This window comes from Plecotus auritus (genome assembly GCF_963455305.1).
Source record: "Plecotus auritus genome assembly, chromosome: 2".
Lineage (NCBI taxonomy): Eukaryota > Metazoa > Chordata > Mammalia > Chiroptera > Vespertilionidae > Plecotus > Plecotus auritus.
This window is the reverse complement of record NC_137771.1, coordinates 185970774-185985617: the sequence shown is the minus strand read 5'-3', so window position 1 is coordinate 185985617 and position 14844 is coordinate 185970774. Positions and strand designations below refer to the sequence as shown.

Here is a 14844-nt window from a genome sequence, read left to right as displayed (position 1 = left end):
AGCAGATGTGTATTTTCACAAGGGTTTTTAAACTCCTGTGTGAACACCATTTGTTTGTATCTAATCAGCTTGTTCTTTTTAGTGTCAGAGGGGCCTATGGTACACAGTCTTACTCCAACTTGCTGCTGTGCCTAGGACAGATGTGTCCTCTGCACACTGGAGCCCCTAAAATGCTCCTTTTGTTTGTTAAATGACTTGGGTTGGCATGTCTAAGTGAGGGAATTTTAGATTGTTTAGGCTGGGCTAAAGTAACATGTAGCCATAGTGTCTTAAGACACCATTTGAAATGGTCATATTTTCCTTTTATTTGATATCCTTACCCACCTCAAAACAGATTAAAATTTAGCCCTGGTCTTTTAATGCCAGGAATGTTCTCAGGTTCCTCTTGGAGTGTTTGGTGCTTCAGTACATTTATATATAGTATGTTCTCATCTGCTTTTCACCCGATTCCTGCTCACTTCTTAGAATACGCTGTGAGTCATTCTGTATATATTTTTTAAAACTTGGAAGTATCTGAATTCTTTGGTTGTAGTAAAACTTTTTACTTGCAAGGCAAGGCATGGTTGGGGGTTTGTAGTTTGGACTCAAATGATCACTTGGAAGAATTAATGAACTTGACCTATATGTGGGACTTCATAGCTGCAGTGAAAATCAGACCAGAGAACTCTTGATATGCAAGGTGATTCATTCTGCTGCAATAATCAGAAAGGATAGGTGCTCCCTGGCTGTTTCCCTGCAGTCACCACATGATGCAGTGAAACAAGCCTGGGTCACAGCTTTCTCTCCAGTAATCCTCTGCCCCAGACCTCCAAGGCTCCTTACTGCCTCCAGCATCAAGTCTAGCCTCTTCTACCTGCTCCCCACGGCCTTATGTAATGTTCCTTTCCTTCTTCATTCCCTATAGCTTTATTTTTTTCATTGCCACTATTATCCATCACAAATCTCATTAATGACACCTGGGTAAGTTCATTTCCCTTGCCAAAAACACTGTTTCTCCTATAGCTACTGAAATCTTGGCAACTCAAACTTAACTGTTCTATAAAGCATCTCCTGCCCTCCCCCTCAAATATACACTTATAAATGTACACTTATCACATATATTACTATTACCTACTAATAGTTTCATGTGTTTTTTCCCGACTAAAACTGAAGGTAGGGACTGCACAGTGCTTAAAAATCATTATTTTTCAAATATAATAAAGTATTGTCATTTTGGCAAACCATCCAGATATGAAAAGAAGATTAATTACTCAGAACCCTAATGGACATTATCTGACATAACATTTCACCTATACTACTTGAAAGTTTATAATTTATTTGATGAAATCTGAATGCTTGCCATATACCAAGTATATTGTATCTATCAACTTCAGCCCCAACAAATTTGTATTAGTTATGCATAAATATGCAAATGTGTAAAATCAAGTGAATCAGAAAATATAAACTGTTGCAGCAAAGATTAGTGATTTTAAGGTATTCAAAGCTGGTGGTAAAAACAGTAGTCTTATAAATTCTGTCTTATGCTTAATCCACTAGCTATTTTTGCCTTTTCTCAAAGTTCTTTTGCAAGAATCATAAAGATATTTTTGTTTCATTAAATGCTGTAACTTTTCCTTTGTAGTTATCATTAGAAGTATGATTTAATGGTCTACTGTAAATTAATACAACAATTCACTTAATTGGACCTATTTAATTAGTCAAATTAAATGAATTCATTTACTAATTTAATTAATAGTTCAATTAAAGGGCCTATTTAACTAATACTTTTATAAAGATAAGATTTATAATTCTAAAAGTAAAATTATAAAGATAAAAGTAGGTAGGTTGTAGTAATAGTTAGAAAAGTCCCAGAAGATATACTATCACTTGAGAAAAACAAGAGAACACTGCCAAGTACTGCTTTTCAGAGACAACTCAACTAAACACACTTTCAGATATGCTGAATTCAGCCATTTACTTAGACTCAAAGATACATTTCCATCAGTAAGAGCCTACCTATTTCCTTGAGTGCACCTTAAAGTGAAAGAATATCAAGTAGTCTAATTAAATTAATACTGGCTTTAATCAAGAAGCTCGTTCCTAAAGATGTTTGTTCATTCATTCTACAGGCACTTTTTGAGAGGCATGTTAAGAGCTAAACATGACAGACTCTGGGAAAAAAAACAACTCACAAGTCAGTAAGTCAAATGGTGTGAGTATAAACAATGTGATGAGTGCTAGAACAGAGGTAATGATGGGGATTCTAAATAGAGGATTTAAAAAAAATGAATTTCCCCTTCTGCTTTTGGTCTTTTCCACTGAACTGCTGAGCATTCACATGAATTGCAAACACCTTTCGGTCGGCCAAAAATAGCATTAAGTTTGTATAAATTGTGTCTTTTGGGGACCTATTGCCTTTAAGTAGGTTTAAACCAATAATTCAATTAATAGCAACAATAGTTTGCATTTACTATTTTCTTGATAATTCATTTTTTTAAACACTGAGTATCCTTGGAAATGTGGTTTATAAGATGTCATTTTCAGTTCTTGCTTGTTGCTTTTATGAGATCCATGGGTTTTGTTCTCAGGTAGATAAATGAAGGTTAGTATATAGAATAACTGTGATATTATCTGGGAAAGATAAGTGATGAGATTTAAAACAGAGGATACTCTACCCTATCCCCCAACCCCAAGGGGTTGAAGTGACTTCTCTAAAGGGATCTGCAATCTTACCTGCCGGAGGAAAGATTTTCAGGATTATCAGGCTGCTCCTGCTCAGGGTTCTCCCCATCATGACTGCATTCAAGTATTTCTTCATCCTGAAGTGAAAGAAAGTTTGGTAAGATACACTATGTTATTTGTGGGGGAGCACTAAATCTATATCTTTCTTTCCCCCAATTTCTTTGTTTGGTATTGATTTTGCTTTTACTTCTCCAGATGAACATCATATCCAGTTTCTCATCTTTTTCTTTCTGTGAATCTGTTATTGTTGGCCCTTCACGATTCTTTTAGGAACAATGAAAACTCATCCTGAAAAGCATGTATTCCTTTTCCTTAATGATAGGCTATTAACATTGTTCTCCTCCCTCTTCCCTGATGATTCACACAAAAAAACACAAAAAAGGTTCAAAGTTTGAGCTAAAAGATAAAGAGGTCATTTGACAAAATACCTTCATTCCTTTTCTTCTCTTTTGGGTAAGAAATCAAAGTCTGGAGAAGTTGTGACCTGCCTGAGGCCAGAAAGAGCTAGAGGCAGAGACAACATAAGTCTGGTGTCCACTTTCACAGGCTTGGTATCACCTGTCTGTGCTAGCACTCCACCTCCTAAAGCAGCTGGTTCCTTAGGATGTGCAATGTGGCTACCAGTGCAGGCCCGAAGCCAGTTGGAACAAAGCCCTGCCACACAGCATGCCCACTGAAACCTTGGGCAAGGTCACTGAACATCCTGCCACGGCCCCTATGCACTGTCTACCTCAGTGAGGCTGTGGCTCTTTTTCAGAACAATACTAGGCATTTAATTCTCAAAAAGAGGAAAGACTTCCTGCTCAGTTTGATGTCAGGAAAATAAAATTTTAACAAGGAAGTGAATTGGTATAACATTGGTAGCAATGAGCCTATCATAAAAGTGTTAACAAATAACGAGCAAATAGATAATTAGCCATCACTTGAGTTCTTCTGCCTGCCAGGTTCTGTTTAAATGAGTTATTTTACATTCTATAAAAGAAAGGATAGATTTGGAAAGGGCTCTCTTGCAAAAGAATCGTTCAGGAAAATTTAATTAACAAACATAAACATTCCTGGTAAATTAGAGCTGGTAGTTGAAGAATGAGCTTTTCCCAGACTAAAACTGATGGGAAGTCTTGCAAAACAGACTCAACCTGTTGACTGTAAGAAGATAGTCCTCTCCCTCAATTAGCAGCAAAGTTAAGGTTCCCTTAGTATCCACAATGCCAGCCACAGGGACAGCAATGAAAAAATGTCCAGTAGATGAAAGGAAATCACGTGTCTTCCATCTTTTTCACAGATGTCTTCTTGAATCTGGTATCACATCCAGAAAGCAAGCTAACAAATAAAGGAGTATTTGGGACACTAATTTTGCTAATTCACCTCTAAAATACAAAGGGAATCTTACATTCCAAGTTTATATATAATATATATATATATATATATATATTTTTTTTTAAATAGGATATCATTTCAGTAAGAATCTAAATTTTTCATATTACATATAGTTGACCAGAGACAAAGATATATTTTTCATTTCAGTTAATATATAGAAGTAAATGCCAATCCCTGGATTCAAACCGATATAGTTACTTTCACCACACTATCCAAGACAGCTCTTTGTTCACATTTTCTAGATGATGTTGAACTAATTACCATGGCAGTGAATGTTCCATTGAATCCTTTTCTAGTTCTCCCTGAAATGCCTGCTGGACTTTGAGCCCCAGCCTTATTCATCTTTGGATCCTTAACATGAATCCAGGGCCTTCGTATAGAGTAACCGCTGCTATTAACAAAACTTCCTCTCACTGTGAAACTGCTGCTGTTGATAAAATGAATTGTGCTCTTTCCAATTCTATTGATCTTTGTAAGTGTGGTGCATTGTAGGGTCTCTTATTTCATGACAACTTAGTGATGGAAAATAATGATGACTCAAGGTGTAGATATGGACTTGGTCATCTTTTACATTACATGATGACATCCCTCTAATTACACTTTGTCATGCATGGAATGTCCTCATGAGCTTCCCGAAATGCCTGGGCATAGACTGGTTGTGTCAACCCATGTTCCTGTGGCTACACGTCAGACAGCTGATGTCAGGATAGAGGAAGAGTCCTCTGCCAATCGTTTGATGGAGTACAACACTGGTACGGTTGAGGTGTGATGGGAAGGATCCACAGCAGATCTGAGGACTACTTTAATAAAAACCTCAGTGAGGTTGTTAACTACAGGCATACCTTGGAGATGTTGTGGGTACTGTTCCAGACTATGGCAATAACGCAAGACTCAAAATAAAGTAAGCAGTAAGCTTTTTGCTGGTGGAGGATCTTGCCTTCAATTTGTAAAAAATGGAACATCTGTGAAGCACAATAAAATGAGGTATGCCTGTATACTAAGGTTTTGCTAAGGTTTAGACAGATTAGTATTTTAGTGCAGTGGCTTTCAAATTTTGACCACACCCATAAGAAAAGCTTTTGCATCGTAACACACACACATTTCCTGGCACAGAGCTCCTAAAACCTTTGGAATTTTCTAAATAAGAGCAATAAAGATTCTTGATAGTCATAAGAAACCCTTTCAACCACACCTGAGTTTATGTTCATGAGGTGACTTCTGGAAAGGCCCTAAGGATGGGGGCTGGTTACCAGTGAAACCAACCACATAATTAGAGGGTTTGAACTTTCAAGTCTCACCACCTCCCCCCCTACCATTCCCTCACAGGGAACAGAGAGAGGCTGGAGATTGAATTCAATCACCAATGGCCAATGGTTTAATGAATCATGCCTATGCAATGAAGTCTCCATAAAAACCCAAAGAGAGATTCCTGGTTGGTGAACATGTGGAGATTGGGGTAGAGTGGCTTACTCAGAGAGCATGAAAGTTCTAGCACCTTCCACATACCTTGCCCTATGCATCTCTTCCATCTGTCGGTTCCTGAATTATATCTTTTTATAAGAAACTGGTAATCTTGTAAAATGTTCCTTGGAGTTCTACGAGCTGCTCAAGCAAGTTAATCTAACCCAAAGAGGGGCCCTGGGAACCTCTGATCTATAGTTGATTTAGTCAGAAGCACCAGTGACAGCCTGGACTTCTGACTGGTGTCTAAGGGGTTGAGGGAGGTTTATAGGACTAAGGCTTTAACCTGTGGGATCTAATGCTATTTCCAGGTAGATAGTGTCAGAATTGAGTTAATTGCTTGGTAGTGTTGGGAAAACACTTGGAATTGTCCTCAGGGTATCCCAAAGGGGGCATCTTCTCAGCCAACTGGTGCTTTAAAAGGGAACCAACCCATAAACTACCCTATTGGGAGGCCAATCAGGTGGAAAAGCCCCGTCCCCTTTATGTTCATTTTATTCTGAAGAAAAAAGGTGGCAGGCAGGCTGGCAACTGCTGTGGGCCCAACATCACTCCCCACACCTTCATTTCCACCCCAGCCTCTCTCCCAGGTCAAAGAGACACCAGCCCCCACACAGCCTGTCTAGTAGTACCCTTCATATGACTTTCTATGTCTTCCCAACAAGCATATAATCTAATTGTTTTGTTTCCCCTATATTTTGAAGAAAGATGTTTTAAAATTAAGAAAACAGGATAAGTTCCTAGCTTGAAGGAATATTGTAAAAGATTTTTTTTATTTCTCTGAAGAATATATCTTTTTAAAAGTGTTAACGTTTTAAAAGTACCCATATTCTTTAATAGCTAATTTTCAATTGATTATTAAAATTTCTTTTTCTTCCCCAAAGGAGAGATAGCAACATTTAAACTGAATCAAATTAGTTTTCCTTGAAGTTAAATGATTTCATTTTGTGATTGTCGGGATGCTTGAAAAGCAATTTCAGCTCCAACTCTTTTGAAGTGATGATGTCTCGTAATTTAAGATGAAAGTATTATTTATTATCACACTTCTTAAAAGGAGAAGCTATTAGACCTCACTCTGAGAAAAGGTCAGGCAGATAAGGGGTTGAACCATTTAAGATAAGAAAGGGCGATCATTCCAAGAAGTGTTTAAGATTAAGCATTTTCTGACATTATAAATTATGAAAACCCAAGATAATAAATACAGTGTTGTGACAAGAATCACTGAGATTATAGAACGGTGGGGTGCAGGTGAGGATAGTGGGAAAGACAGGAAAGGCGACCTCTCCATCGGGCAGTCCTCTCTGGCCTCAGTCGGATGGTCTTAGAGACACAGTCCAGAGTGTGCCTCCCCTTCTCCATAGCTGGACCTGCTGGGGAAAAGGGGAAACCTTCTCTTTTTTATTTGTTTATTTTTGAGATTTAGTGGGTTCTGATAGAAAATCTATCCTGGGAGCAGATTCCCAGCTGGCGGGTCTGCCTGTTTGTTCCCTCTCTCTGACCATTTCTAGCACATCTCGCCTTGTCCTGCTCTTCACTGATACTGCCTGAAGAAGGCATGGCCTGAAGATTCCTTTGGCTACTAGGGCAGCCTCTTTAAAAATGGCAAGTACATATTTGGAGGGTTAAGGGGCTGTCTTTCACTCATCATCCACACATTGCTGTGAACCAGCTCATTCATATTTTCTCCTATCTCTAGTCTAGATCAGCTGTATTGGGTGGGGCTTTCAAAAGGGAGGGGAGGAGAGAGGAAGGTTTTAGGACATTTTATAGACTGAAGCCCTTTGGAGAAGAAGGGCAGGCTTAAGGAGACAGGCTTGAACGGTCTTTATGCTTTGTGGAAATGGGAAATGATTAGAGAGAGATAGGGGAATGGGTCCCACATGCAAACTTTGCCTATTTCAAAATTTCTCCAGGGTCTGATTTACCTATAATCTTAAATTTCCCAGCTAGCATTGCTAGTAATTAGTTCAATGTTTTACCACTTAAACTGGTTTCTATAGGCTGAATGAATATTCTAAACACTATTTGTAGTATTTTGTTTATGGGGGAAATGACTCCTTAAAAAACTGCAAACATTGCAACATTATTTTAACAATGATTTGCAAGTCTGTAATTTTGAATAAATTATCAGAAAGTGAGGAACACATCACAAGGTATCTTTCTCTCATTTCCAAACCAAGAAATGTGAAGGAAATAAGTATATCAGAACATTAAAAAGAAGTTCCCCAAGACGTTGGGAATTTTCTTTGGCTGTTTGATTTCATGTAATTTTAACCTCAATGCATAAATGTCAATGTAATTTAATTTTTATATGTCTGTAAATCTTAGAACCTAAATAAAATCACAAGTTTGGGAAAAGTGTTTTACTAGAGTAATCTTTGGTCCCTAACCTAATTCACAAATATTTTCCACATAACCTCAAAGCCAATGGGTTGACTCTCATTGCTGTGGAGAAGGGGACAGCCTCTGGGGCAGAGTTAGCCCAGCTAACAGAAAGAGAGGGTGTTGGTTGCTGTTATAGATCTATAAAACTCTACAAATGCTGGACTCGGCCTTCATAAGACCTCACTTTCTACTCTTCCCCCTGAATACTCCATAGTGGCCAACAAATTCATCCAATGAGGAATCCAAGATGAAAACCTCAACGTTATCCTATCTAATAAAAGAGTAATATGCAAATTGATCATCACTCCAACACACAAGATGGCTGCCCCCATGTGGACCCAAGATGGCCACCACAAGATGGCCAGCAGGGGAGGGCAGTTGGGAGGAACCAGGCCTGGAAGGGAGGGCAGTTGTGGGCGATCAGGCCAGCAGGGAAGGGCAGTTGGGAGGGACCAGGCCTACAAGAGAGGGCAGTTGGGGGTGATCAAGCCTGCAGGGGAGGGCAGTTGGGAAGGACCAGGCCTGCAGGGGAGGGCAGTTAGGGGTGACCAGGCCTGCAGGGGAGGGCAGTTAGGGGTGACCAGGCCTTCAGGGGAGGGCAGTTAGGGGTGACCAGGCCTGCAGGGGAGGGCAGTTAAGGGCAATCAGGCTGGCAGGGGAGCAGTTAAGCATCAATCAGGCTGTCAGGGGAGTGGTTAGGGGGTGATCAGGCTGGCAGGCAGAAGTGGTTAGGGGCAATCAGGAAGGCAGGCAGGCGAGCAGTTGGGAGCCAGCAGTCCTGGATTGTGAGAGGGATGTCTGACTGCCCGTTTAGGCCCGATCCTACCGGGACAGTCGGACATCCCTCGAGGGGTCCCAGATTGGAGAGGGTGCAGGCTGGGCTGAGGGACACCCCCCCCCCCCGTGCATGAATTTCGTGCACCAGGCCTCTAGTCTTCAATATCTCCCCTTCTTCCCTTATTAAGTCTTTTCCCTTTTCCTCTCTGCCTTGATCTACTCTTTCATTCATCAAACTTTCTCTGACAATGCAGTGTATTCCAGGTGCTGGGGAGAACATCTGGATTACTGGGTATGAGCCCTGTCCATCTCCCTTTTTGATGCTGCCATTAGTAGGCTCTCAACACTCACTTAGACCATGACAAATGTGGGCAGCGTGTCAGTCTGCCTACCTTCATCTAATCTCCTTTTCATTATCTTACCAGAGCTATCTTCCCAATACATAGGTGCCCTCCCTGGCAACAACCATCCACCAAAGCCTTCAGCAACTTGTCTTTGGTCTATCTTCCTAGCTTTCTCAAACCATTCCCAAAATAACCTATGCCCCTTCCTGGAATGTCCTTCTCCATCTTAACTATCTTTCAAAGTTGTATTTATTCTTTAAAGTTAAGTTCAAATACCATCTCCTAAAAACATTCCAAATATACTTGCTATTCACTGCCCTTTAATATGTTATATTCCTTTTTCCTAGAGATCTATCATTTTGTTTTATAATTATTGGCAATAAGTTGTTTCATCCATGAAACTTATAAGTTTCCTGAGTTTAAGCCCCATGTTAGAATTGTTTCCACATGACCCAGAACATTGCTCTGTTATATATTAAATTGAGCTGAGTAAGCTACCCTAATTGGACCTATCAAATATTTCAGTTATGTCAATTTTTTATTGGTCAAAGAGAAAAGCCAACAGTGGTCTTACTATTATTTTCTCTTTTTTAGCTCCTTTAGTGAAAATAAATTCTCATAGATAAATATAATCATGACCTCCTGCCTTGAATTCTGGATTCTATCTTATCCAAAGAGTTCCATATTCACCTTAATGAGTTCACCTTTATCCCAAGTCCTCATGGCCTAGTAATATAGCCTCTAGCCAATGTGACCAAAGGTGGTCCTTCTAGCACCTGCTCTCTTGCCACCAAATGTGCAAGTTAAAAATTAAGATTCCTGGACCCCACTCCTGAATCAGAATCACTAAGGATGAGGCCAGGGAATCTGCATTACCAGGTATTAATAAGCTTCCCAGGGTGCAGTACGTAGGAAACCTTGAGAATCTTCATTCTAGAAATTCTTCAGAGAGCTTGGTTGGGGACTGCCTCAAGAATTTGGTGGATTCTCTGAATCTCTTATTAGCTCTAAGAATGACTACACTTCAAACATCATGGAAGGTGAACACTGAAATGTACTTATAGTTCATACAGCTCTCTTGCTGAGAAGTAGAAAGGCAAATGAAAGCTCGTGGGATTCAAAGGAATGAGAAAGAAAGGAACTGAATTTGGCCCTAATCTGTTATCATTGGGCAAAAAGGTACATATTTGAGATTAGGAAAAGATATTCAATTTAGGACCTGCATCCTTCAGCTCCTTTTCATCTTTACACAGAACATTCTATCTATAAACATTAGACTAAATGGGAAACTAAAGTTACTAAGAACCTGCTCGATGCCAGGCATCATGCAAGGTGCTTTCCATATATTTCTCATTTAATAGACCATCTGTGAGGCTACTTTTAAAAAAAATATTTTTATTGATTTTAGAGAGAAAGGGAGAGAGAGATAGAAACATCAATGATGAGAGAGAATCATTGATCGGCTGCCTCCTGCACGACCCCAATGGGGATCGAGCCCACAACCCAGGCATGTGCCCTTTACCAGAATCGAACCTGGGACCCTTCAGTCCGCAGGCTGACGCTCTATCCACGGAGCCAAACCAGCTAGGGCTACTTTTTTTATCCCCATTTTGCAGAAGAGGAAATTTAGAGTATGAGAGATTAGGCAAACTGCTAGGTAAGTAGATTAAGTAAGTAATCAGGTGGATAGGTTAAGTTAGATAGGTAAGTAAACTGCTATTACATAAATGGCTAGTTTCAAATTCCAGTTCCACCATATACTAGCTGCATGACCCTTGGGGAAACTCACTGAACTTCTCAGTCTCAACAGCATCAGGGACAAGACGAGGGACACACATCATCTCACTCACAAGGTGCTGAGGACTTGCGATGACAGGGGGTCCCTACACTGCCCAGCACTATATCTGGCCCCTCAGTCAGTGTCAGCAACCATTCCCTCACCTCTTCCAGCCCCGGCTTTTTTTGTTTTTGTAAATTTTTGCTCTGTGCCTGAAAAGGCCGCTGCTACTTTAAGTCATGCTAATAGGTGCCCAGGGGCACTGTTGGCACTCACAGCCAGGAGCACTTCCTTCATCCTGAGGGTTCCCTCAGAAACAAGGAATTCTCATCTGCCTCTGGCCTCTTTCCAGTTCGTCAGAGGCTTTGATGTGATGTGAGTGCTGGGGAAAGCAGCCCCATGAGTCATGCTTTCAGCTTCCAGCTGGCCACAGGAAGGACAGGAAGGACCACATCACCACTGCCAGCAACCACAGCCAGACTCCATCTTTCCACCGCAGGGCTCTCCCAGACAAGGTCAGTGCATGGCCATGCAGCTGCCAGATGGTCCCCAGAGTCTTGGCAACTTTGTCACGTTTAATTTGCCAAGTTCCTGTGAACCTGAATGACAAGGATCACTGACAACACCATTTTTGAATCCGATGATGATAAAATCAGATCGTGATTATAAAATCCGATGATGATAAAATCAGATCGTGAGCTCATGGTTTCCAGGGGAAGTGATCTGGGTAGTGAGTATCAGGGACTCTAGTAGCAATCATGAATGGTTTTGGTTTATAGATTTTTTTTTTCTGTGAACATTTAGTCTTGAGGACAAGGAAGGGCATTTATCACAATGTTATTTTTTTTGTTGCTTTTTTTTATTATTATTTTTTAAAATTGTTTGAAGTATTACAAATAGTAGTACATATGTCTCCTTTTTTTCCCCCATTGACCTTCCCCCAGCCTCCCCTTCCCCCCAGTACATGCCTTTACCTGCCCCGCCCCAGTGTTTTTTATCCATTGGTTATGCTTATATGCATGCGTACAAGTCCTTTGGTTGATCTCCTACAGCCCCGCCCCCCAACCGCAACCTCCTCTGCCTTCCTGCTGTAGTTTGACAGTCTGTTCAATGCTTCTTTGCCTCTGTATCTATTTTTTCCCCATTTCATTCCTTTAAAAAATCTTGCCTCTGCAGACTAGAAATAAACATATAATAACAAAAAATGTTTGAGTCCCAATTTCCATGTCCAACAGTTCTGAGTCCCCGTTTCAATGTCAAACAGTTCCTTAAGTGTACATGTCAGCAATGATATCTGGATGGTGGGCACATGGTGGCAATGCAGGTCCGACCCTCTCTGGTTTGGTCCTAGGCAACTTGCTGCGTCACAATGTTATGATTCACGCTTCTAGACTGGCTGTGGTTTCATTTCATCTTTGAGTTCTAGGCTGAAAGCCAAAAAGATGTCAGAATTGTCTCCTGGAGTCCAATGCATGTTCGCTCCATCTTGGTCACCTGTGTTGGACAGTGGCCACAGAACACATGCAGCAATGACTAGTCTTCGTGTCCGTCAACCTCCTTCTCTCCCTCTTAAGAACCTATGTGTTAGAGAGGACAAGGGTTTCTAGGTCTGGGCCTTCTTTCAAATGCTCTTTTTGCTAAACGTTAAAATGTATTTTGCAGACCAGATGAAAATAGGATGAGCCTGACAAGCTCCCAATCAGATACATGTAGCCAACTGCAAAGAAGTCAACAGGTGCCGCCTTTCTCCGCTGGCACCATTGCTGCTCCCCGCTGCTCCTTAGTCCACTGGAGGCTTTTGTTTATAGGAACTTGTGGGGCTCATTTTGCTTTTATGGAAATGCCATCTAATTACAAATAGCTGTAGATGACCAGGTGCTTCTGATGAACTGAAAATACGTATCTGATCTGTGGGACACTTCATGGGTTTCTTCATCAATGCTCTTGTCATGTAAATGATTACATATGGATACATTAAAAAAATAAGAGTGGGGTTTTCCCCCCTTTAACTTGAATATTACCCCTGTATATTGCATTAAATGAGAGATTTCCCATGTTTCCATCAGAGTAATATACTTGCTTTAATGCTTAAGCATAAGTGAATCCTATATAATAAAAGGCTAATATGCAAATAGACCGAATGGTCGAACAACCAAACAACTGACGTGCGCTGACCACCAGGTAGTTTTGGTTCTGGGTCGCTTGGTTTCTGGTTGGTCAGACAGGAACTGTCTCTAGGATGCCGGATTAAGGGCCCAAACTATATCTTAGTCTGGAGGGTTGAGGAATGCCTGCAGGACAATACAAGACATCCTTGAGTGACAATCCCTGGTCTGGTATTCTTTGTGCATTGGCCTTGCTTGTCTCATATGTAAATGTGTCGGCTATGGGAAACTCAAATTTGATCCCTGAATGCAGCTTCTTGGAGTGCATTCTTCAGGACTGGATAAAAAGAGCTGTTTATTTGACTTAAAGAAATTAAACGCTTACAGAAATGAAGAAATATAACAAATGTCAGTGGCATGAAACTGCCTGTCCTGTCCCAGGCAGCCTTGCACCAAGCTGGGTTTGGGAGGCATTGTTTTCTAACTGCAGCTTCTTTGCTTCCTCAGGTTTCAGCATTTACTAACCACACACAGCTTCTCCCCTGAAACTCTGCTCTGCTTCCTCCAAGGAATGCACTTTCTGGAGCACCCGCAGGCAGGATGGGAGATATGATGGGAAATGGGACTGGCACCCCAACAACCTGAGCAACCACGAGGTTCCCATCGGACAGGCACACCACCTTCACCGAGGAAAACAAGCAAGTGAGCTCATGGTTTCCAGGGGAAGTGATCTGGGACCAGCAAGACTGAGTGACGAAGGTTTGGCTGTGGGACTCAGGGGCCAGTCTATGGTTAACGGTGTAAAGATAGACTGGTATGCTTGGGGTTATATGGGAAGAATTACTTAGTCTTATCTATGAGCTGTTTGAATAAGACTTCTCTCCAATGTTTCTTCAGTGATTTATAATTTTCTGAGTACAGGTCTCTTACATCTTTGGTTAACTTTATTCCTAGGTATTATTCTTTTTGAAGCAGTTGTGAATGGGATTGTTTTCTTAGTGTCCCTTTCTGATAGAACACTGTTGGTGTAGAAAAATGCACTGATTTCTGGATACTTATTTTGTATACCGCTACATTGCCGAATTCTTTTATTAACTAAAGGAGTTTTACTTCCTCCTTTCCAATTTGGATGCCTTTTATTTCTTCTTCATGTCTGATTGCTGTGGCTAGGACTTCCAGTACTGTGTTGAATAAGAGTGGTGAAAGCGGACATCCCTGTTTTGTTCCCGAACTTAAGGGACACACTTTTAGGTTTTGCCCATTGATATGATGATGTTGGCTGTGGACTTGTCATATATGGCCTTTATTACATTAAGGTATGTTCCCTCTATTCCCACTTTGCTGAGAGTTTTTATTATAAATCGGTGCTGAATTTTATAAAATGCTTTTTCTGCATCTATTAATATGATCATGTGGTTTTTAATCCTTCATTTTGTTTATGTGGTGTATCACGTTAACTGATTTGCAGATATTGTACCAACCTTGCATCCCCAAAAATAGAATATAATATTAAAACTGAGAAAATAACATTGGCACAATACATAGAGCTTACTCAGAGTTCACCAGTTATACATGCACTCTGTGAGTATGTGTGTGAGTGTGTGTGAAGCTCTATGCAATTTTTTTCATGTGCTTTTTATACATAAACTATACTCTGTTCTACCATTTTTTAATCCTCACCTGAGGATATGTTTTATTGACTTTAGAGAGAGAGGAAGAGAGAAAGAGAGAGAAAAACATCAACCAGCGGCCTCCCGCATGCACCCCAACTGGGTACCGAACACGCAACCCAGGTATGTACCCTGACCAGCAATCAAACCAGCAACATTTTGGTGTATGGGATGATGCTCCAACCAACTGAGCCACTTGGCCAAGACTGTTCTACCAATTTTAAATA

General features: G+C 40.7%; 1 protein-coding gene across 7 annotated transcripts in view; it reads right to left on the bottom strand.

Moving 5' to 3' along the window:
• The window catches only part of MCF2L2 (MCF.2 cell line derived transforming sequence-like 2), a 204964-nt gene that overhangs the window by 86391 nt on the left and 103729 nt on the right, over positions 1–14844 (bottom strand). For all 7 annotated transcript variants that reach the window (XM_080653993.1, XM_080653995.1, XM_080653996.1 and 4 more), the window contains one exon: positions 2713–2798. In XM_080653993.1, coding sequence (XP_080510119.1) covers positions 2713–2798 — 86 coding nt within the window. The remainder of the gene's footprint in view (positions 1–2712; positions 2799–14844) is intronic.